The sequence below is a fragment of the Capra hircus genome, chromosome 2 (assembly GCF_001704415.2).
Source record: "Capra hircus breed San Clemente chromosome 2, ASM170441v1, whole genome shotgun sequence".
NCBI lineage: Eukaryota > Metazoa > Chordata > Mammalia > Artiodactyla > Bovidae > Capra > Capra hircus.
The window spans coordinates 109098228-109122234 of NC_030809.1; the positions used below are offsets into that span (position 1 = coordinate 109098228).

At 40.0% G+C, this 24007-nt stretch overlaps 1 protein-coding gene across 7 annotated transcripts in view; it reads right to left on the reverse strand.

Moving 5' to 3' along the window:
* The window catches only part of ABCB11 (ATP binding cassette subfamily B member 11), a 101258-nt gene that overhangs the window by 25096 nt on the left and 52155 nt on the right, over window positions 1-24007 (reverse strand). For all 7 annotated transcript variants that reach the window (XM_013969124.2, XM_013969135.2, XM_013969127.2 and 4 more), the window contains 7 exons: window positions 22531-22656; window positions 20596-20799; window positions 18487-18657; window positions 17804-18005; window positions 15867-15942; window positions 11290-11395; window positions 3424-3588 (listed from right to left, as the gene is read on the reverse strand). In XM_013969124.2, coding sequence (XP_013824578.2) covers window positions 3424-3588; window positions 11290-11395; window positions 15867-15942; window positions 17804-18005; window positions 18487-18657; window positions 20596-20799; window positions 22531-22656 — 1050 coding nt within the window. The remainder of the gene's footprint in view (window positions 1-3423; window positions 3589-11289; window positions 11396-15866; window positions 15943-17803; window positions 18006-18486; window positions 18658-20595; window positions 20800-22530; window positions 22657-24007) is intronic.

Genomic DNA, 24007 nt, shown 5'->3' on the forward strand with positions numbered 1-24007 from the left:
TGAAGGAAATGCCTGTTTTCCAGATTCTAGTGCAATGTTGTTTTTTTTTTTCTGGGCACAACTCCGTTGCTTCTGGGTAATACCCATCTTCTCAGTATTAAAAAAAAGAATGTTTGGCTAATATTAAATTCAAGATTGTGCATCATCTATCTGTAACCTTTACCCCTAAACTCTACTGCGTGAGTCCTTTGTACATTCTTCCTGAAAGGCACCCCCAAGGGCTGCCCATCCATAGGTTTCTCTGTTTTTAGACCAGCTATAGTTTGCACACACATCTACACCATCTTGTAAAGGTGAGTTGAGGGAGAAAATGAAATTTCATTAGATTCCTGCTATTTACTAGATACAAATGTATTACTTAATCTACTTTAATTTAAATGAGGATTTCCTTAAAATTGAGATTCTTAAAACAACCCAGTGAGGTAGCTTTTCTTGTCCCATATTACAGATAAGGAAACGAAGACTCATCAAGAAGAAGCCACTTGCCTAAACACACACAAACAGTACAGGACAGAGAATGCAGCAAATCCAAGGCTGGCTGACTCCAACATTCAAGCTTTTCCCCAGCATGGGTGTGCGCTGCGCGCTAAGTTGCTTCAGTCGTGTCTGACCCTCTGTGACCCTATGCAGCCTGTCAGGCTCCTCTGTCCATCGGAGTCTCTAGGCAAGAATACTGGAGTGGGTTGCCATGCCCTCCCAGGGGTTCTTCCCAACCCAGGGATCAAACTCCCATCTCTTACATCTCCTACATTGGCAGGGAGATTCTTTACCATTAGCGCCATCTGGGAATCCCTTTCCCCAGCATGCTACATCCAAACGACTGTTCCAAGCCAAACAGACCCAGTGAAAGTGAGCCAGAGAAAGTAAGCCTTACGTGTACATTGAGGCTTCACTAGAACCTTCATTAGCAACCAGGCTCCTAATGCCCAACTTTTTTGCTGTGCCCTTGTTACAAACTATGGTCTCAATACCAAATGCGAATATCGTGCCCTTTAGATATGTCAGAATGACAACAGCACAATTAAAACCAGACTATTATCTGACTCATGATTATACCCTATGAGATGAAACCATCATGAACCCACTGATGAATCTGTGATAATTATGCTAAGAGACAAAAACAACCTTGTTTATCAAAGAAGAAAAAGAATAAAGCTTTATTCTCCTAGCAAACTTAACCCTGTGAGAACATCAGTGATGAACAGATTTTGGATTTCATCCTGCTACTCCGATCCTTTGGTCCTTAGGTAAAAACCTCAGTTGCTTAGGCTAGGATTTTCTGGTTGTGACCTGAAGAGTCACAGAGAATAGTCTCACCATCAGTAACCAAGTGGGTGCTGTTGGAGGGCAGGTGTTATCATTTGAATCATCAAATTTTTTCTGACGTGGCCACTCGACAGCCCACAGGAGCTGGAGGGTATCTTACAGAGCCTCCTTGTCAATCCTTCCTTTTATAGTTAAGGAAACTGAGATAGCATGAAAGAAGTAGCCTGGTGTGACTCCAGGGCAGTAAAGGAGCCTCCTGGTGGGTAATCCAGGACTCTTTGCAGAGCAGCTCATACACAGGGTTTGAAGTTGAGTGAGCACATTCCTTACTCTGCATTCATGAGAAAAAGAGATGAAAAGCGAAGGAGCTGAATCCTGGCTTTAATTTAAAAGCAAACGTCTAGGGCCTTGGGTCTTAACAGATTCAACGCCATCCCCTACACGCTCTGCGTCTACATCACTGCTGAGTGAATGCATTTCCGGAGCCTCTTATCTAGTAGAATGTTAGCTTTCTGAGAGCAGGGAGGCCTCTGGTTTTCTTGTTCCTCACTGTACTCTTAACACCAGCAACATTGTCTGGGAAACAGTGAGTGATCAGTAACTATTTTGTGAATGTGAGTGGATTTTTCAGTTTAACGTCTGTCTTCCTCATAGACTGGAAACTCCATTAGGGAAGGCACCCTCACTAACATGCCAGTCCCTAGGCCAGGGGAGATAATCAACAAATATCTGTTAAATGAATAAAAGGACATTGCTATTATATTATGTACTTCCTACATATTAAGGAATATAAATTAGTTATCAAGATGTTTTCAGCATAACCAGAAATTTAATCTACCAGAGCTGATCTCTGTGTTTTCCATTTCCTACCTTTATGGTGATTTCCGCACTTACCACAAGGGGGCAGTGTGAAAACTGAAGCAAGGGCTGGGGCGCTCCCTTTAGGACTGATTTGGTTTGGTTTGTGGACTCTACCGGTCTTTCTATATAACTCATGCCTGCTGGGACAATTTTCTGGTCAGGATCTCTGCCAGACAGACCATAAAAGTGAAAGAAAAGTAGAGGGGGAAACTGAAACTTGGGACTCTTACACATCCTTCAGGCTAGGCTTCGGAAAAGCTGGTTATAGGGCTGGTCCCACCACCTTCTGTGACCCTGTGTGACCTTGAACAAGTTCATAAGTTCTCTAGCAGTCTAGGTTTTCCTCCTTGTTGATCTCATAGGATTCGTGTGTGTGTGTGTGTGAATTTCAACTGAGAAAATATGACAACGTTTCGAGAACTGACTTCTCAATGATAAGATTTAATTGGCACTCAGCTCTGCAGTCACATTGCCTGGATTTGAATCCCAGATCCGTCACTTACTCCTGTAAGTTCTTTAGTTTGCTCCTTTGTCAAATAGGAACAATAAGAATACCTACCATAGCTGGTTATTAGGAAAGTTTAGTGAACTATTATATATAAATTCCTTAGATAGTGCATAATTAATGTTTGTACTTATTATCATCAATATTATTATTATTATTTTACAGCAATAATATCAGATGGAGAATATCAAAACTCTTAGGAGATGAAAAACTGAAATAAGTTTATTCTTTGTACATGCCTTATTTCACTTCTCTCTTCCTTTTCCTGTTTTCTCCCCCAACTGCCCATTTCAATGGTGCAATGAGCAGAAGAGCAGAGTGCTATGCAACGTGCAGGAACACTTGTTATTACAAATCAAGCTTTGTACCTCAGCTGATCAGCAAGATCGAAATGGCTCCCAAATCCTTTTATATCATTTAATGAACTTGCTTTGCATTCTTATTTGGTTTGCATATGGGTAAACTGCCCTCTTTTGACACTAAGTTTGCAGCCATAGTCTTTTTTTTCTTTTTTTTTTTTTTAACAGACACAATGACTATCAGAGTGTACTGCCAGTCCAAATGAGAGTCTCCCCTTTGTCTTCTCACCTCCTGTTTGATGGAGACTTGAGACATTTTTAATTCTTTAGAGATGAGAGGAGGGGAGAAAGAACTAAAAGAACAACAACAACAAAAAAAACTTTAAAAAAGTTAGATACATTACAACAAAGAACCAACCTATCAAAAGTGACAGCATCCACTGATAGACACAAGGTAGAAGGAGAATAAAGCTGGTCCAGCTGCTTGCTTACCCCAAGAATCTGGCTGAATAAAAAGGCATACATGGGTGTGACTGTCCCATTGACAGCTGCACCCACAGACCCTACCAGCATGTAGGGCCATTCTCGAGCATTGAGTTTCAGAATCCTCCTCACTGGGGCTGGTTCAATTTCTTCTTCCACAGGAATGTTCTTGTCCTTGAGGGGAGAGGAGGTTACATTAATCATTTAAATGTTTGCATGTACTCTTTTATTATACAGTGGTCCTTTTGGCATTCATAGAGTTGAGTCATGGTTTGATTGGTTATGAGTGACCTCGAAGACCTGTAGGACACGGTGATACGATATTTTGTGAGAGAGGGCTCTGAACTGCTTGCCGCCATGCCATGACTTGGGGTTCCCTGGTGGCTCAGTGGTAAAGAATCCGTCTGCCAGTGCAGGAGACGCAGGTTCAACCCCTGGGTCAAGAAGAACCCCTGGAGTAGGAAATGGCAACCCGCTCCAGTATTCTTGCTAGGCTGGTCCCATGGACAGAGGAGCCTTGTGAGCTGCTACAGTCCATGGGTCACAGAAGAGTCAGACATGATTTAGGGACTAAACAGCAACAACGTGCTATGCCTTGGATGGGATTGATTTTATTTGTCTGCTCATCTGAAGGTGAGCTGGTAGTTCTCGTTTCACAATGGCATAGATATTAACACTTGGGGAGTAGTAAATAAGCTGGATCTATAAGAAAAATAACTCCCAATTTAAAAACATTTTTGTGCTATAGTGAGTACGTGAGTGCTATGTCGCTTCCGTTGTGTCTGACTCTTTGCAACCCTTTGTGCTATAGTGAGTGGTATTTACATATTCTAGGATTTGTGAAATTTTTAAGATATGTCCTTCATAAATGTCAAAGTTTAGTGACTGCCTCAAGCCCTAAGGCAGGCCAGTGTATCTAAACAACGCAAAATAATTTTTAAAATGTATTAACTGGGGACAATGGGTATCAGTTGTGTATTTCTGTGAAGGTTTTCTTTAATTAGTGCCCAGAAGTAAATGGTAATCAATTTGGATTTCTAAATTGTGCATGTTCTTTACAAGGAATACAAATTATTTTAAAATTTCCCCATTCCAATTTCTTTAATTGCCATTAAGGCATCAGAGCTAGCTAATTTTTAGCCTCTTGAAGGCAAAAATTATATTCAGAACTTCATCATCTTTACCATCAGTTTTCCTTGCTAATGATATTCTTCAGTACTTGGTCGTTAGGCCCATTTACTAAATTTATTATTTGCTTTGTTTGAGAAAAGATTTTAGGTGGCTTATATAGATCTGTGTTGATTAAAAAAATTTTTTTTCTATTAAAATATACTAAAAATGTCTACAGCAAATTGACTACAGAACTGTTAGTGTTCTATTTCATTAACACACAGTTATTTACCCCTTAAGGAGCTGACCATCAGGAACAGACAACAGTAAGGAACTTCAGATACTATCCTTTTACTTCCAAAGTCCAAGATTTCATTACCAGTTCAATTGAAATAAAAGCCTGGTGTCCATATTCTAGTTGCAAGCCAAATAGGATGGAGGGAGAGCTGGCTTGGTGATGGATCTGTCAATGCCTCCATTTCAGGTTCTCTCTTGGTCTGCCCTCAATAGTTGCTGCTCATTCATGCAGCAAATCCTTCGATAATTTCATCTCTGATGTCTTACTCAACTCTAGGAAATCAATGCAGAGAGGAAGAAAGGTGCCTGCGAAAGCATGGGGGAAACGGGCATGTGGAAAGAATGTGGTTCTTGGATGAGTCCAGCATGGCCACTAGTGGAATATATCACTGAGCACTTCGGCTCTCTGGGGCTCAGTTTCCTTCTCCTCCTCAGAAGGAAAGAAATAGACAAAATTCTCTATGGCTCTCTCGTGTTTCTGCACATCTGGTGAAAAGAGGCACTGACCACCTTTGTTGAGGCTGTTTTCTCAAGAATTTCTCAAGAATGTTGGTATAGCAAACAGCCTTGGAGGAGGGGGATAGTGCTTCCATCCTAAGACAAGGGCTTATCGTCCTTTATAAAAACACCAGGTTTCTCAAGCCTAGGATTCCTCTTCCCCCTCCTTTGCTGGTGTCACCTACTTCTCTTTCATCAGCTGAGAAGTCAGGGTAGGCTGGGGAGTCAGTGGAAATGCTGTGCACTGGCTCCCGCTCCCGCTCTGAGTAAAGTCTTTCATCTCTGACACAGCTCTTATGTACTCTCCAGCATCCATAAAATTGCATCAGGCTAACTTGATAGCTTCTTGGAAGAGGGTGTTTGCTATGACCAGTGCATTCTCTTGGCAAAACTCTGTTAGCCTTTGCCCTGTATGGATGTGAGAGTTGGGCCGTAAAGAAGGCTAAACACCGAAAAATCGATGCTTTTGAACTGTGGTGTTGGAGAAGACTCTCGAAAGTCCTTTGGACAGTAAGGAGAATAAACCAGCCAATCCTAAAGGAAATCAACTCTGAATATTCACTAGAAAGACTGATGTTGAAGCTGAAACTCCAATACTTTGGCCACCTGATGTGAAGAGCTGACTCATTTGAAAAGACCCTGATGCTGGGAAAGATTGAGGGCAGGAGGAGAAGGGGGTGGTTGGATAGCATCACTGACTCAATGGACATGAGTCTGAGTAAACTCTGGCAGTTGGTGATGGACAGGGAGGCCTGGTGTGCTGCAGTCCATGGGCTTGCAAAGAGTTGAACACGACTGAGCAACTGAACTAAAAGTAGTATAAGAACAAAAAAAAACGGAAGTCATTATATACAGAAGGGTTTTTTCCTCTGGGATTTTGCAAAGCTAAAGACAAATTAACTCATCTAAAAAAAGCTAAAAGGCTAAAGATATGTATTAAAGTGAAAGTTGCTCAGTGGTGTCTGACTCTTTGCAGCTCCATGGACTACACAGTCAATGGAATTCTCCAGGCCAGAATACTATAGTGGGTAGCTATTCTCTTCTCCAGGGAATCTTCCCAACCCAGGGATCAAACCCAGGTCTCCTGCACTACAGGCGGATTCTTTACCAGCTGAGCCACAAGGGAAACCCAAGAATACTGAAGTGGGTAGCCTATCCCTTCTCCAGCAGATCTTCCCAACCCAAGAATCAAACTGGGGTCTCCTGCATTGCAGGCAGATTCTTTACCAGATGAACTATCAGGGAAGCCCCAAAATATATATATGTGTGTATATATATACACATAGATAAGTATATATACATAGATATAGTAAATTCACAGCAAACCAGTAACTCACAGACAGACAAAATTATGAAAGTTTATGTCCGCTTCCTCACTGCAGTCCCTTCCTCTATTGTGTCAATGATAAGTTGCACAGTGCTCACTTATTTATCACACGTACGAAGTATCCTGCCAGCAGCTCCAGTGAAGGAAGAAGGCCAGTGCTCTTGCTCATCTTTGCATCCCTAAGACAATATCTGGCACTTGTTAGGTGTGCAATCAGTGTTCATTGGATGAAAGAATGAACGAAGCTTTTATGCTCGTGGCGTATAAATGCAAAAAAAACCACATTTATTTAAAAAAATACTGATCACTTACTTACAAGGTAGATGGTTCAATGCTTAACAAAGGGCTTTTCCCAGCTTCCTCCCATCCATATCCTGTGTAGCTCAGGTAAAAATATAACTTCCTACTTAAATCTCATGTCCAGATTTCTATATTTTGTTACATCGATTTCTTCATGCCAACCTATAGGCGGTCTCCTGCCTTGATGACAACTTTAAGATATGATGATAGGAAATGGTAACTATGACCAAGAAACAGGGACTTTCCAAATGATCAAATACTAGTAGTCACTTTTATAGATCTCCTGTCCTATCTCCTATGTGTGTGCGTCCTCAGTCACTCAGTCGTGTCCGCCTCTTTGCAACCCAATGGGCCTTGCCTCCAGACTCCTCTGCCCATGAGATTTTCCAGATTTTTTGAGTAGGTTGTCATTTACTCCTCCTGGGGATCTTCCCAACCCAGGGACTGAACTCACATCTCCTGTGTTGGCAGGTGGATTCTTTACCACTGAGCCACCTGGGAAACCCTGTCCTAGCTCCTAACCAATGCCTAAACCCTACTATAAGTTAGCTGTGATGAAGTGATGGGTTTTTAATATTTGACCTTGACACAATCTCATACATATTCTATCTTTTAGTTCCTCTGAAAGAGGTGCCTAGATATCAGAGACTGGAAGCTTTAGCCTGCAGTTTTCCCCTAATCCTAACCTCAATTTTATTAGCATTATAACTGTGATGTGATTTATGAAAGCGAAGAGTATAGCTTGGAGACCAAGAGAAAACAGGCTATAGTCTTGGCTCTGTCACCAGCTAGCTATGAAACGTTGGGTCAGACACCCCACTTATACTTTGGAAGTACAGACTTTTGAAACCATCTCAAGTTTTCAGAGTCAAAACCCAAAGAAACCACAAGGTGGAGATAACGCCTTTATATAAGTAAACCTTTTTGCCTTGCTACACAAAATAGAACAATTCCCAAACAACAGTCAGGTTAGAGCTTCTTCATCAAAATATGAAAAAAAATTTTTTTACCAGTGTTTGATCTTAAAGAATTTAGTTAACTATCAAAATACTTTAAAATTTACTTGGGATTAAAATAACCTAAATATCTAACATACTTTAAAATTTACTCTGAATAGGAAGTCCTTATATTAAATTCTATCAATGCTGATTCTGCTGTTTCCTTTTTTAAAATATTTAATTTTTAAGTCAAAAAAGTTCTAAGATAATTTTCATACAAATGAGCAGTTTTAATATAAGCACAAGGCCTGTTTCACTTCTGCCTTTAGCAGAATCACATTGGCTCTCTCATTTTTTCCCTTTTCCTCCCTTAACTAAAGAAAGAAATCAAAGTGTCATCCTTTTAAAATCACACTCTCTCTGCTCAGATGTTCCATCACAACCAACTCTTTGCTGCCCCATGGACTGTAGCCCACCAGGCTCCTCTGTCCATGGATTTTCTAGGCAGAGTATTGGAGTGGGTTGCCATTCCCTTCTCCAAGAGATCATTCCCCGACCCAGGAACTGAACCTGGGTCTCCATTGCAGGCAGATTCTTGGTTTCCATTTAATAGAGTTATTTATTATATTCTAATTGGCAATGCTGATGAGTAGAATACTTAGGGAGTAGTTTTGTTTTCTCTGGAACTACTCTCTATATTTGATTTAGATTTCCTTTTATTTAAATAACTCCCTTCTGAGTTTTCCCTGCATCAGAAGTCTGGGAACCTGATCGTCAGATCTTCAGGCGATCTGATTGTTCTCTGCAACAGTGCTGAGCCATCTACCAGCTTCAACAATAATAAAACTGGATTTTCTTTTTCTTCCTAATTCTCTTGTATTTGTTGTCAAATATTTTCCCAGAAACTAGGGGAAAAAATAAAAATGCAAAAAATTGAATACAATTGGTGCTGTTATGTTTGAAATGTCAATGTAGTGTTTGGTTCTTTCTCCCTTGAAGCTTATTAAACTCCTTGTATAATGCCACCCTTATACTTATGGGTGGCAGTACCACAGATATAAATGAAAAAACTATTTCTAGAATGAGAAGAGGTGCTGAGTCCTTAATGGCAAGATGCAGTAAGCAACCACGCTTGCTAAACATTTTCTCTCCTTGGATCCACCCTGCTGTTCCTGAGACAAAGTGTTCCTCTATGAAGTTTATTTAAACCAGCTGTATTAGATACTGAGAACACGATCTATTCAGAGTCGAATACCAATTAGCGACTGAACAACTATTCAGAGGCAAACACCACTTAGTGACTGAACAACGACAATAATAACAACATTAGATAATTAAGAATGCTATTTATTATTAATATCTTAAAAGCAAAAGAGAGCCTTAATAATCCTTCCATCATAGTCATAAAATCGTATGTAGTACTTTGTTCCAAATTGGGCATTGTGAATCAGCGTTTATAATTACTCCCCAAAAGGATTCTCATACTGAAATGTTTTAAAGATAATTTGAAATTACATCATGCATAATGGATGTGCTTGTAATTAAAATATTCTCTGACTCATTTTCTTTGATAACTCTTGTGGTTTGGACTTTATTTTACTATAAAAAGTTAATTTTTCATCCTAGTTTTAAAAATCGCTTGATGTCCTACCATGTGCAGCTCTGTAACTAAACAGAAAGATGAAAGAGTCTGTAGATTATGAGAAGGTTGGGACAGCACTCAGTTGGTTCTAGGTTTATATGTGGCAAATAAACAGAAATGTTTGCTAGGTCTCATGGTAACCAGAACTTCCCTGGTAGCTCAGACAGTAAAACGTCTGCCTACAATGTAGGACAGCCGGGTTCAATCCCTGGGTCGGGAAGATCCCCTGGAGAAGGAAATGGCAACCCACTCCTTACCCTTGCCTGGAAAATCCCATGGACCGAGGAGCCTGGTAGGCTAATGGTAACCAGATAAAGGAGTTTCCAGGCAAAGCAAGATGCCCAAGTTGATACAAACACAAATAACAGTTACTAACTTTAAGAAGCTTGTAATTTAGTAATGGGATAAGACAACATGATCTGAAATAAGCCTCAATAAGAAAATTGCCATGAAAAGACTGATATGAAGGGTAATGGGGGATTGAAAATGAGAGGATCAGGGCTGAAGAATAAAGTTCAGTGACTAAGAAAGGCTCTGAGTAGGAGGGATGGTCACCTTATATGAAGGTTAGACTGTGTCCACTGCAGCAGTGGACATCCTGATGAACAAAGTTGAATATTGCTGCTGCTGCTGCTAAGTTGCTTCAGTCGTGTCTGACTCTGTGCGACCCCAGAGACAGCAGCCCACCAGGCTCCCCCGTCCCTGAGATTCTCCAGGCAAGAACACTGGAGTGGGTTGCCATTTCCTTCTCCCATGCATGAAAGTGAAAAGTGATAGTGAAGTCGCTCAGTAGTGCCCAACCCTCAGCGACCCCATGGACTGCAGCCCACCAGGTTCCTTCGCCCATGGGATTTTCTAGGCAAGAACACTGGAGTGGGGCGCCATTATATGTGTTGATTCTTCTCCTATCTATTTCATTTTTATGTTGCTTTGAATAGTGTTAAAATTAATAGTGTTAATTTAAAATGTATCCTGAAACAATTATTATAAAATTGTATTAAGTAAACAAATGTCTGTAAAACCTAATCAGTCCCCATTAATTTAAAATTTGCAGTAACTTGTATCAAATACTTTATAATTATTATAATTATTTAAGAAGGAGATTTAAAGTTTTACAAAGGAAAGTTTTCAGATAGTCTTAAGAACTTGAAAGGGATTCCTACATAATCAAATAGTCTGTTAAGTACATGTAATTATGTTTATTAGAATGGCTCGCATAAGAATTATCAGTGAACTTTTAATACTTCATCTTAGTTACCATGTATTCTTAAAAATGTTTTATTATTTATGCTTCTCTTAAAATATTATGTAAAACATGATATAAAATTTAGAGCTTCATTCAGGTCTTAATGGAGCCTCCCATTTAGTTTGACTTAGTGAAACATAGGAGAAGGCAATGGCACCCCGCTCTAGTGCTCTTGCCTGGGAAATCCCATGGACGGAGGAGCCTGGTGGGCTGCAGTCCATGGGGTCGTGACTGAGCAATTTCACTTTCACTTTCCACTTTCACACATTGGAGAAGGAAATGGCAACCCACTCCAGTGTTCTTGTCTGGAGAATCCCAGGGACGGTGGAACCTGGTGGGCTGCCGTCTATGGGGTCGCACAGAGTCGGACATGACTGAAGCGACTTAGCAGCAGCAGTAGCAGCAGTGAAACATTACTAAATAAAGGCCTTGAAAACTCAGATTCTAAGCTTAAAGGGCATACGATCGTCCCCAGGAGAGACTTCTTCCATCCCCCCATGAACCATTGGTGTCTGACCTTTCTGTCTTGTTCATGCGTAGACTTATTATGGTCTACAAGTGCTAATGACGATTCATGTCCCAGGTAAGAAAGCTGAGACTTGGACCGTTGTCGGATGGAAGCTCTGTAAGTAAAAAGAAAATGAATCAGTCTGTGGCTTGTTGGAACAGGACTCAACTGGCTCCAAGTTTACATCACCTGTGTCAGATGCAGGAGCTTCCTGAGTGGGTTTGACAGAACTATCAGTCGGGTTGCTACGGCGCCAAGCTAAACCCTGATTCAGAGCACACACACAGAGGGAGGAAGAGAAGGGACAAAGCTGTTTCACTAGTCCACCAAAAAAAAAAAAGCATCCAAGACTCAAATCTATCCCAAACCCACATGGTTCTGCTATTGCTGCAATGGCAATGGCCCATCACTGTTACCTCCCGTAGGACTGCAGGATGAGTTTTGATCTCTCTCTTTCTCTCTCTCCCTGATGTTTGCTTTAGCATAATTCTGCTGCTGCCAAGTCACTTCAGTCGTGTCCGACTCTGTGCTACCCCATAGATGGCAGCCCACCAGGCTCCCCTGTCCCAGGGATTCTCCAGGCAAGAACACTGGAGTGGGTTGCCATTTCCTTCTCCAATGCAGGAAAGTGAAAAGTGAAAGGGAAGTCACTCAGTCGTGTCCGACTCTTAGCCACCCCATGGACTGCGGCCCACCAGGCTCCTCCATCCATGGGATTTTCCTGGACACAAATAGACTAGTAGGAGGAAACAGGGACCCTAGTGGAAATTTCTCCAGGCTACATACTGCCTTCAGGGATGGATTTAATTAACAAAAATATTATTGAAATATAATTTAGCTTGAAGCGTTCACTGATTCATTCAACAGAAGATGATTGTGCACCTACAACGTACAAATCAAAGTGAGGTGCCCTGAGGGGACACAAAGACTGGACAATTCCAGACTTCTCCCTTAAGGCGCTTAAAGTTTCATAGAAGAACAATGCATGTAAGCAACCCTAATATAAGGAAGACTGTAATAAGTGCTATAAAGCAGGTTTAAATAAACAGTATGGAAATTTAAAGGATAAAAGACCATATGTCAGGCTTCATGCAGGAGGTGGCTAAGGTAGGCTGTGGGTATCTGTAGGCTAGAGGAAAGAGCATTGCTGATTGACAGAATGATATATAAAAAGAAGTATGGAGATAGGGTTACTAGTTACAAAAACTTAGTATAGAGCAGACATAGGAAGTGATTCAAGTCATTTTGTTTTTCCCTGAGATTTCTGGGAAGGAGATTTCTACTCTCTTCTAGGTTAAATTTGAAAGTATGTGACACTGGAAGCTGTTGGCAATTATGTCAAGAAAAGAAGCTTCCTAAAAAAAGAATACTGAAAAAAAAAAGTAGAGCTGAGAAGGGAAGAAAAAGAAATTGTATGTATCTTGACCAAGTCACTGAAGCCCCAGTCTTGCCTGAAGCCAAAGCCTCTTTGAACTATTTAGTTATGTTGTTATTCTTCCCCTTTAAAGGTTAAACCAGGTTGGCTGAGGTTTTTAGCCATTTGCAAATAGACTGCTAAGTGGTAAAGGTAATCCTGAAGACTTGAAAGGATGGAAGTTACATTCTCAAAGCACTTAGCTCGAAGAAATACCGTGTAAAGAGGGAGATTGTAGTGACCAGGAGATCTGCATCAGCTGTGGTAGTGCGATCCGGATGGTGTTATTCATAAGTCTCCTATCATCTGTATTCAGGTTGCTGCTGCTGCTAAGTCGCTTCAGTCGTGTCCGACTCTGTGCGACCCCATAGGCGGCAGCCGACCAGGATCTGCCATCCCTGGGATTCTCCAGGCAAGAACACTGGAGTAGGTTGCATTTCCTTCTCCAACGCGTGAAAGTGAAAAGTGAAAGTGAAGTTGCTCAGTTGTGTCTGACTAGTGGCGACCCCATGGACTGCAGCCTACCAGGCTCCTCCGTCCATGAGATTTTCTAGGCAACAGTACTGGAATGGCTTGCCATTGCCTTCTCTGGTATTCAGGTTAAGCTAGACTAGAACACCAAGGTGGCACCTGCCTATTACAGATGCTCGCCTATCCCTGAGAAGACAGCCGTGCATCAACTTCATGACCCTCACTTATTCCCACGTTCATTTGATGGCATCTTGATCCTCTTAGTCACCAGGTTCAACAGGTGCATTTCTGTCAAGCCCTCCCTCTCGCTCTTGCTCAAACTCTCATTGTGATCAGGCATGAAACCACACCCCACTCAGACTTCCTGCTACCAAACTGGCTTCTGGGACACCCAAGCCCATCCCATGTGGCCTGAAACTCTGCAGCAATAGAGTCATTTCTTTAAGTTAGGTAACTGAGGTCAAGAGCTCAACTCCTAAAGGTGTGAGGGATAGCTGTGTGTCAGCTAGAGAGAGCTGAGTGCAAGAGAGGGCTGAGACTGAAGGTTATGGGCCTAAAAAAGACACTCAGAGCATTGGCAGACAAGCAGTATGTGGAGAAGAAGAGGGCATCACAATATAGTTGACTACCTCCCAGTTCTGAGCAGGGAAGACATCAATCCTTATCCCCTCTACTACTTTAATCTTATGTTTCTTAAATCTCTCTTTCTCTCGTTCCCTGTTGCCCATTCATCCAGCATTCTACCTGTCTAGCATAAGCTGCCCCAAGGAGACCATGAACAGTAAGGGTGCGAGGCAGGGGCCCGACCCGCCCGCTCTGGTCTACCATGAACACCAGCATTAGAATTCTGTCACTCCCCTTTGTAGAACCTGCAACGGCTGCCCCTCCCTTCCTCAGAAGCTGTGTACCACTTCTCATGGGAAACAAAAACAGCTAATTTGGGAATATATGTTCTCACTCTCTCAACATTATTATTTAGGAAATTATTCTCATCCATGGAAACTGTTCTTGAATCTAAAATATATTACCAAAGAGAGACTTAGGAATCAGACCGAGGAAATAAGACACAAATTAACATTTCAATTAGTCCTCTTAAAAAAAAAAAATCTGTCAGCATACACAATAAGATATTTTTAACAGACTTTCTTACTCAGACCTATAAATCTTTCTCTGGAGGAGGTTAATAGCTACTTTCTGTGTACAGGTTGTATTTCTCGGCTTTTCTCCCTAGTCACCAAAATGAAGAATTTGTAAGAACTAATAGCCAAATAAGAAATGTTTATATTAAAACAGTTATCTGGGCCTAATAGCAAACTGTTAAGTAAACTACTTAGAATGGGAAAAATTCTGTTCATCTGAAAAATTAAGAAACTATTTATTTTCTTTTGACCTCACCATGAGATACATTCCTCTTTGCAACCTTTAACTTAGTGATCAAAAGAGATGCCTAGTCATTTTCTGGGTTTAAGAAGTTAGTTGATATCTTCAAACTGTGATTCTGATGACCTTTATAATTTTTTTCCTTCCAATCAGAAAAAAAATGGTGAAATAATTCATGCCAGATGTCCTTAAAAATTACCCAACAATTTTGGAAATTTTTATAGCTTTTACATTTGAACTATTGTTTATTACCTGAAAAAATTCAATGAAACTAGCATTTCTTGAAATTTTCTGAATAGACCTGTTCTTAAAAGGAAAAATAAAACCCCTAAGCATAAAACCCAGTTAACTAGTTTTTTAATATTAAAAGTAAACAAATCTGTGTTTGAACTACTTGGAGTTGTTTCTTGAATATTATATTTTAAGCCTGTTTAACCATTTTTCAATAAACAATTAGCTATCTTGAATGAGCAAGTCATAAATTGAGCCTTTGTTTAGAGCACAGCCTTGAATCAAATATCCTAGAAATGATAAGGGACAAGGTAGAGAAATGTCAGTCTACTGCCTACAAATAGTCTCCGAACTTAAGGAAAAAAGATCTTGAGTAACATTTTCATAAATACACGCAAATACCCCTGGGCAGAATTTTTCTTAATATACAGACCTTTAACATTTAATGGAACTATTTTTTTTTAAACTTTTAAACCAGAATGAAAGATTAAATTTACAGTCTTGCTACAGCATGCTCCAAAAATATTCTTTGGAAGTCAACACCCACAGATTGACCCAGAAAAAAAAAGTTCATGTTTAGGAAAATATGCTTTAAGTGTTAGGTGACACATCTCATATTTCATCTAGTTAAAGAATGATTTGACCTTGGATGGGGAACTCTGGGAACAGAAATATTTGTAATTCAATTGCAGCTCAGTAGGTTAAAGAATGGAGCTAAAGGCATGAATTTGACTTCCATTTAAGACAGTGCTTCATACCACAGTTAACTCTGGGAGACAAGTCTAAACACAGATTTTTAAAAATCCCCTTTCTAAGCTCAATAAACAACATTTAAACTACAGAGTGTCTTTATCATGACCCCCTACCCTCAATAAAATGAGAAGCCAAATTTTGAAAACCTCTATGGGTTGGAGACAGAAATGTCAGTATGGCAACCTACGATTCATTTGCATGTTCATATTACACAGGACCTGGGGCTGTGTGTAAGGGCTTTCCAAGTGTACCTGAGATATTGCCAGAAGATCTTAGCTGCAGAGGGTTCCTGAAAGCATCTGAAAACTTTAAAATCTGCCCCGATGCCTGAGCTTACCTTAAGCTAGCCTGGTAGCTCCCTCTGCTAAAGGTCTGTTTTCTCTCAAGTAAGGCATCTTCGGTTTCATCTTTTCCTATTCAATACAACATGAGTGATCCCTTAGTGTATACAATAAGCAGAATCAAAGCAAAATAAGATTATTTACTATATTTGCATAGCATATCGTTACTGTGTCTGATCTCAAACAACCTGTTAACTTTATTGCAATAACTAAAAGCTAACATTTGTCCAGCACATCCTAACAATAAAAAAATTAAAAATACTCAGCAGGATTGAATCTTTTGAATTATATGGCAGCCTATGTGTTATCACCACAGAAATAGATACCTATAGCTATAGCTGATATGAACGACAGAAAAATCTTGTGGGAAACCTACTGAAAAGAAAAAGTGAGAGCATTAGTTGCTCAATTGTGTCCAGCTCTTTTTGACACCATGGACTGTAGCCATGGAATTCTCCAGCAAGAATACTGGAGTGGGTTGCCATTCCCTTCTTCAGGAGATCTTCCGAACCTAGGGATCAAACCCAGGCCTCTTGCATTGCAGGCAGGTTCTTTGCTGTCTGAGCCACCAAGGAAGTCTGAGAAATCCACTCAGTTCAGTTCAGTTCAGTCGCTCAGTCGTGTCCGACTCTTTGCGACCCCATGAATCGCAGCACACCAGGCCTCCCTGTTCATCATCATCTCCCGGAGTTCACTCAGACTCATGTCCATCGAGTCCGTGATGCCATCCAGCCATCTCATCCTCTGTTGTCCCTTTCTCCTACTGCCCCCAACCCCTCCCAGCATCAGAGTCTTTTCTAATAAGTCAACTCTTCGCATGAGGTGGCCAAAATACTGGAGTTTCAGCTTCAGCATCATTCCCTCCAAAGAAATCCCAGGGTTGATCTCCTTCAGAATTGACTGGTTGGATCTCCTTGCAGTCCAAGGGACTCTCAAGAGTCTCCTCCAACACCACAGTTCAAAAGCATCAACTCTTCGGCTCTCAGCCTTCTTCACAGTCCAACTCTCACATCCATGCATGACCACAGGAAAAACCATAGCCTTGGCTAGATGGACCTTAGTGGGCAAAGTAATGTCTCTGCTTTTGAATATGCTATCTAGGTTAGTCATAACTTTTCTTCCAAGGAGTAAGCGTCTTTTAATTTCATGGCTGCAGTCACCATCTGTGGTGAATTTGGAGCCCAAAAAAATAAAGTCTGACACTGTTTCCACTGTTTCCCCATCTATTTCCACTAGAGGTGGCAAAAAAAAAAAAAAAAAGTAGATGAACCAAATTAAGAAAAAAAATCTTTTCAGAATAAATCACATGTTCAATGTATACAGTCATTTTACCCAATAGTGTTAACAAATCCAGATTTGATATGGGAGAGAAAGTTTGTAATAGATGCTTAACATAGGTTTAGGTAAACCACCAAATCCAGAGGTTAAGACTCCATGCTTCCACTGCAGGGGGCATGGGTTTGATCCTTTGTCAGATAATTGGATCCTACATGTCACATGATGTGGCCAAAAAAAAAAAAAGAAAATTCAGATTGAAAAGGAGCAAGTACATTAGGACCTGAAGCATCTACCTACACTAATGAAAATATGCATAAAACTTTTTAGTCATTGTTTAATTCACTCAACCAATAAGAAGAGAGCTCATGCTGAGTGCAGGACATTCTAGGAAGACTCTCTTATTTGCAAAGTGTGAGGGGGAAAAAGGAGATGGAATTGAAGTTTCTTCCGCAGGAGACCTGGGTTTTAGCACTATGACTTATCAATAACTAAACCTCCTGAGTGTCTGTTCTTTCCTTTATCATCTATGTAATGTCCCCCAGGGCTTTGAGGAGAACAACTAAGACACTATGTATTAAAATGCATAGAAATCCAAAAACATCATATATGCTAATTATTCAACATAATGTATAAGCATAACTGAAAGGGCACTTGCCTTTTATGTCTTTTTCATTAAAGGCTTGGTCTCCTTGACTTTGCAGAGTTATTAGAGTGAAGTAAACGCCTTTCCTTTCCAACAGTTCTTCATGGGTGCCTCTTTCCACTGCTGTACCATGTTCAAAACCGATAATGACGTCGGCAGTTCTGATTGTAGATAGGCGATGAGCGACAGAAATGATTGTGTGCCCATGCTGAACCTGTGAGAATGTACAGTGCACTGAGTCAGACTGTAAGACAAAGCTGACAGTGCCATTTGGACTGTCTCAGAATCCACAAGTAAGGCAGAGGCTCGATCCCTAAGAAGATTCCTAAATAGGCTAAACAGACGTTAGAAAATATCAGCGTACTTTCTTGTGGCTAATAAGCACATCACGCGTTGCTCCAGGTGCTGCTATTAATTGACATCTTACACCCAAAATGTAAATTTTTAAAATCACATATTGTGAGTTAGACGTAACAAATTTTACATGTGCCACCTTTAGAAGCAAATCATATGTCTTCTGTTCAACTCTGAGGAACATTGTGGTGAGCCAATATTTTCCAAAAAGATACAATGGCCCATATAGTCCTTCTCTCCGTCTCTCTCTGTCTCTCTTTCTCCTCTCTTCACAGAGGCCTTTCCTACAACACAAGAATTTCCACACAGACTTATGAAAGGAACTTAGACTCTCAACAAACCTTACTCAGTGCCTCTTGCACCACGGCTTCACTCTCATTGTCCAGAGCCGAGGTGGCCATGTCCAAAAGCAGGATCTTTGGGTTTCGAACAAGGGCTCTGGCGATGGCTATTCTTTGTTTCTGCCCGCCACTCATCTGGCCTCCTCCTTCTCCAACAAGAGTGTCAAATTGCTAGGAAGAAAGCAACATCAACAGCATCAGTGATGAAGAGCAAGAATTTGATGGATCCTGACAGTGACCCATTCATTACAAAGCAACATCAATGATGAAGAGCAAGAATTTGATGGATCCTGACAGTGATCCATTCATTACAAAGGTCCTTTCTAGCTTCCTCCTCAAGCAGGAGTTTTCACACATCCATCTTTCACTTAAAAAAAAAAAACAAAAAAAACAACCCTTTCCTGAAACAGGTTATTATCTAATCAATATTTGTGTGTAAAATAAAGATATTGATTTATTCTTTTATTCTGGATGATAAAACTGTTTCTTTTTAGCTCAACTTCAAGTAAAATGTTTCCACCACGATAAAAGTTAATCAGCATCCTGAAAATCCATCTTAGAGGATTAGAGCATATGTCAATTCCTTGTCTTCTTTCTTCTAGCCAGACAACACAGAAAAACACGACACTAAAGTTGTCTATATATTATGAATGAAAGATCAAAGTAGCTTTATAATCACTACCATGAACAGCGAAGAGTTACTATCTTGCATGCCCAGTATTACACTGAAATCTCACAAGGGGGCAATGTGGTCAGTCTCTTATCTCACTTATATTAGCAAAATGAGTTGAGAATTTACCATGTAGAAAGCGTGGATCTGAACTCTTTACACATATCATCTCATTTAGTCCTGACTAATATGCCATGAGGCAGGTACTGCTATTCTCCTTAATGGATGGATAAAGTAATGTTGTAGTCTGAGGGGATAAAGTAACTTGTCCAAGTTCATAAATCTTAAAAGTGCAGAAGGTGGGATTTGTCCGGAGGCAGTCTGATTCTGAAGCTTTATATTGTTTAACCACTAGACTATGTCATATACACAGCTACAATCCTATTCATGCAAGCATTTTGGAAGGCTGAGAAGGACATATTCTAGAGCACAGACTGTGGAACCAGGACCACCTTGGATGAGAACCTTGCCTTGAGCAAGTGATTTGACCTCTTGGAACCTCAATTCTCCATCTGTAGATGGAGATAATAATATAGCTGCCTGACAGGATGATTGGGAGAGTTAAATGAACTAATAGATGTGAAGTGCTTAGAAAAGTGCCTGATATGTAGTAAGCACTGATGCTGCTGCTAAGTCGCTTCAGTCGTGTCCGACTCTGTGCGACCCCGTAGACGGCAGCCCACCAGGCTCCTCCGTCCCTGGGATTCTCCAGGCAAGAACACTGGAGTGGGTTGCCATTTCCTCCTCCAGTGCATGAACGCAAAAAGTGAAAGTGAAATCACTCAGCCGTGTCCGACTCTTTGTGCCCCCATGGACTGTAGCCCACCAGGCTCCTCCTTCCATGGGATTTTCCAGGCAAGAGTACTGGAGTGGGTTGCCATTGCCTTCTCCGGTAGTGAGCACTATATATGTGGTAAATAGTAATAATAATTCTTCTTTGATTTAGCAGACCATTGGCCAAGAAATCCATACAAGTATAATACTGAGTTGGTTTTTGTCATTGCTATCATAAAAAATGAAGATAAATGAGGAAATTTTGAGTATGTGAGACACAGCACTGAAGACACAGTATTAGCAGCCCAAACACCAGAAAATTTGAGAACAGTAACAGTTGCAGACATCAAAAGAGCATTGTGAAAGTTACTACCACACGACAAATTTATCATCTGCTTAGACAAATGTTTAAATAGGTGGAATAAGGAAACTGTATCTATGTTAAAGCCAGCTTCTAAAAGAAGGTGCTGCCATTTGGTAGATTTTAATGTATTAACCACAACATATTTTCAGACAAAGAGGGGAATTCAAAGTACATTTCCAGGCACAAAATGAAAACGTGACATTGATAATTTAGAATGCGAATGAAAAGCAATGCATATCACTATGTAATTTTTTCCCTCTATGAATTCTGGGTTTCCCTCTGGAATGAGAGGCTGGGGTACCTGTGGTAGGTCCATGATGAAGTTGTAGGCATTGGCTTCCTTGGCTGCTCGGACTATATCTTCCATCGTTGCATCTTTTCTGCCATAGCGAATGTTCTCTGCAATGGTGGTGGAAAACAGAACAGGCTCTTGCTCCACTATCCCAATCTGAGCTCTGAGCCACTGGATGTTAAGAGAGCGAATGTCATGGCCATCCAAGGTCACCTAGAGAACAAAAACCACAACATCACTCCTCTTGGAATCCTTCAAGATTCTGAATACTAATACTGTGCTGTACTTGATCTATGAGGAGAAAAAACGAGACCCACAAGACTGTGTAAAACAATTCCTCTGATAATGTATTTGTTAATATAAGGATGACAATATAAGTTGAAATCAAGTATAGCTGTAGGACAATTCATCGTAGAAACACAATTGATATAAAGGTTACTCAGTTTAACTCGATTGGCCCAAGAATAGAAAAAAGTTTTAATTTCTCAATGAAAAGTACAGTCAGTTATTCATCATATTTTAAATATTTCTATCTTTTGATCTGAAGCCAAAATGAACTTGAAAAGATACAAAGAAAATGACCAGTGGTCTCTATCTTGCATATATGTGTATGTTTTAAAACAAAATCTTACTTTCTGGCCTGATTCATCAAATGACACTCAGGTGTTCAAATGCAATTGAAACTATAAATGGGATAAGTAAATAAACATTACTATCAGCAAAAATATAAACATTTTATATAAAAAACATGATATCTATATATTCAGAGTATAATTATAGTGGTATGTAGCAAAGAATACCCAATCAGAGAGTAAAGCATCTGTGAAAGAAGAAAACCTTATCACATTTGACATGTCACTCTGACAGTACCTGCATTATATAGAGCTCATTGCATGGAAGAAGTCATTTAATATACTGTCAAATGATTCTATCTCAAGGCATCAAGGAGATATTAACAAGAATGATTACGAGGCAGAGTGAAAAGAGCATAGTCTTTGACATTCAACAGATCTGGGTTCAAATCTGGGGCAACTCTCAATTTCTCTGAGAGTTGCTTCCTCATTTGTAAAATGGGAATATTTATCTTTGGAAGTTGCTGTGAAAATAAGTAATGATCTCTATAAAGTATTTGACATATAATATGTGATAAATAGCAATTATTAATATTTTTTAAATTTCAGTCTATATTTACAATCAGACAAACACAAGGAGAAAGAGACTAAGTAGTTTGCAAAAATAATGTCATTATTTTTAGACCTAACATCTCAGAGTAACAATCAAGAGCTGTTCTCTGTTAATTCCGGCCATGTAAGCTTTCTTATACTTAGTGTTTGGAGAACTTTAGGGAATAATAACAACTTTGTTATAATACAAAGAAAGAAATAGAAATTTTCCCTCACTGAAAAGGCAGCAATACCATTTTGAATGTATCTGTACATTCAGTTACATCACTGAGCAGATGGACTGATTATTCATCGAACACAACTACAATGGAGAGAAATCGTCCATTTGGTTTAGTAAAAAAAAAAAAAAAATTATTAAGTCAGATTTTGATCCCTGGGAAGATCCCACATACCACAGGTTACAGCCAAAAAACCAAACCAAACAAATCATTAACTGAACTATGCAGATGTCAAAGTGCTGTCAGTGTTTGCTAGGTGTTTGTATTTGACCAATATATCACCATTTTCAATCTCCTATCCCCAGGGGGCTCACTGATAGAGAATCTGTCTGCCAATGCAGGAGAGGCAGAAGACACAGGTTCCATCCCTGGGTCAGAAAGATCCTCTGGAGTAGGAAATGGCACCCCACTCCAATATTCTTGCCTCGAAAATTCCATGGGCAGAGGAGCCTGGCTAGTCCATGAGATTGCAAGGAGTTGGACACGACTGAGTATCCGTGCCCACATCCCCGTGTATTAAGAAGTTTCTGGAAGATACACACCATGCCTTCAGTGGGATCATAGAATCGCTGAATGAGCTGCAGCGCTGTGCTTTTCCCAGCTCCGCTGGATCCTACCACAGCTGTCACTTCCCCTGACTTAATGACTGTGTTAAGTTTATTTAAAATCTGCAGAGAAAAGAAAAGATCATCATCAATTAGGCTACAAGTCAGAACACTTTGTTAGGACCCTGTGTATGTGTTTACTTATACCCTCATAGCAACAGCCATTGATTTTCACTAAGAACCAGAAAAATTAGTAAACAGTGCTAGGATGTGGTTTTAGCATTTAGCACACTACCAATAGCCATAGCCAACAAATAAAATGACGTGTGGTAACACTGTTGAAGTAAATAAGCCAGGCCAACCTCGAAAACTATGTCCCCAAATCCAATTTAAAACATTTCTGACATGTCAGTTTACCTCAAGGAGACTGTCCCAATTAGCTTAGGAGAGAAAGTCACTTAGCAGTAGAAGACTTTGTTAAAGCAAACTACTGGCATTGAGAACAGGGGATAAAACAGAAATCAAATAAATGTATTTCAGTTCAACTGGTATTTGTTGAACAGCTGTCTTTGAACAGATATTATTATAAAGTAAGTTTTTAGCCATTTATTCAAAAATGTTTACTGAGTAAGTACTACCTTGTTATTTATATTTCACTAGGCACTTTTACATTTAATGTTTATATATGTATGTGTGTTGTAATCAAGAATATACTTCAGAAATATCAGAATATACATGTACCTATCTTATATACATATATAAGTAAGGAGATCCCACCAGTCCACTCTGAAGGAGACCAGCCCTGGGTGTTCTTTAGAAGGAATGATGCTAAAGCTGAAGCTCCAGTACTTTGGTCACCTCATGCGAAGAGTTGACTCATTGGAAAAGACTCTGAAGCTGGGAGGGATTGGGGGCCGGAGGAGAAGGGGACGACAGAGGATGAGATGGCTGGATGGCATCACGGACTCGATGGACGTGAGTCTGAGTGAACTCCGGGAGTTGGTGATGGACAGGGAGGCCTGGTGTGCTGCGATTCATGGGGTCGCAAAGAGTCGGACACGACTGAGCGACTGAACTGAACTGAACTGAAGTATGTATGTATGATGTATATTTGTTTCCATGTGTATATATATGAATTTACTTATGTTACAACTATGTAGTATTAAAATTAAGTTGCATTTCCATGACCTCTGTGGGGATAATAGAAATATTAAGGAAGGGTAGCTAACTATGGAAAACAGTCAAAGTTTCCTCAAAATATTAAAAATGGAACTGCCAAATGATCTCGAAATTTCACTTCTGTGTATTTATCAGAAAAAAAACAGAAACATTAATTTGAAGAGATGCATGCATACCAGTGTTCCTTGCAGTATTATTTACAATAGCCAAGATATGGAAGCAATCTAAATAGATCAATGGATGAATGAGTAAATAAAATGTGGTATATATATATATACATCTTCTATACTCATTT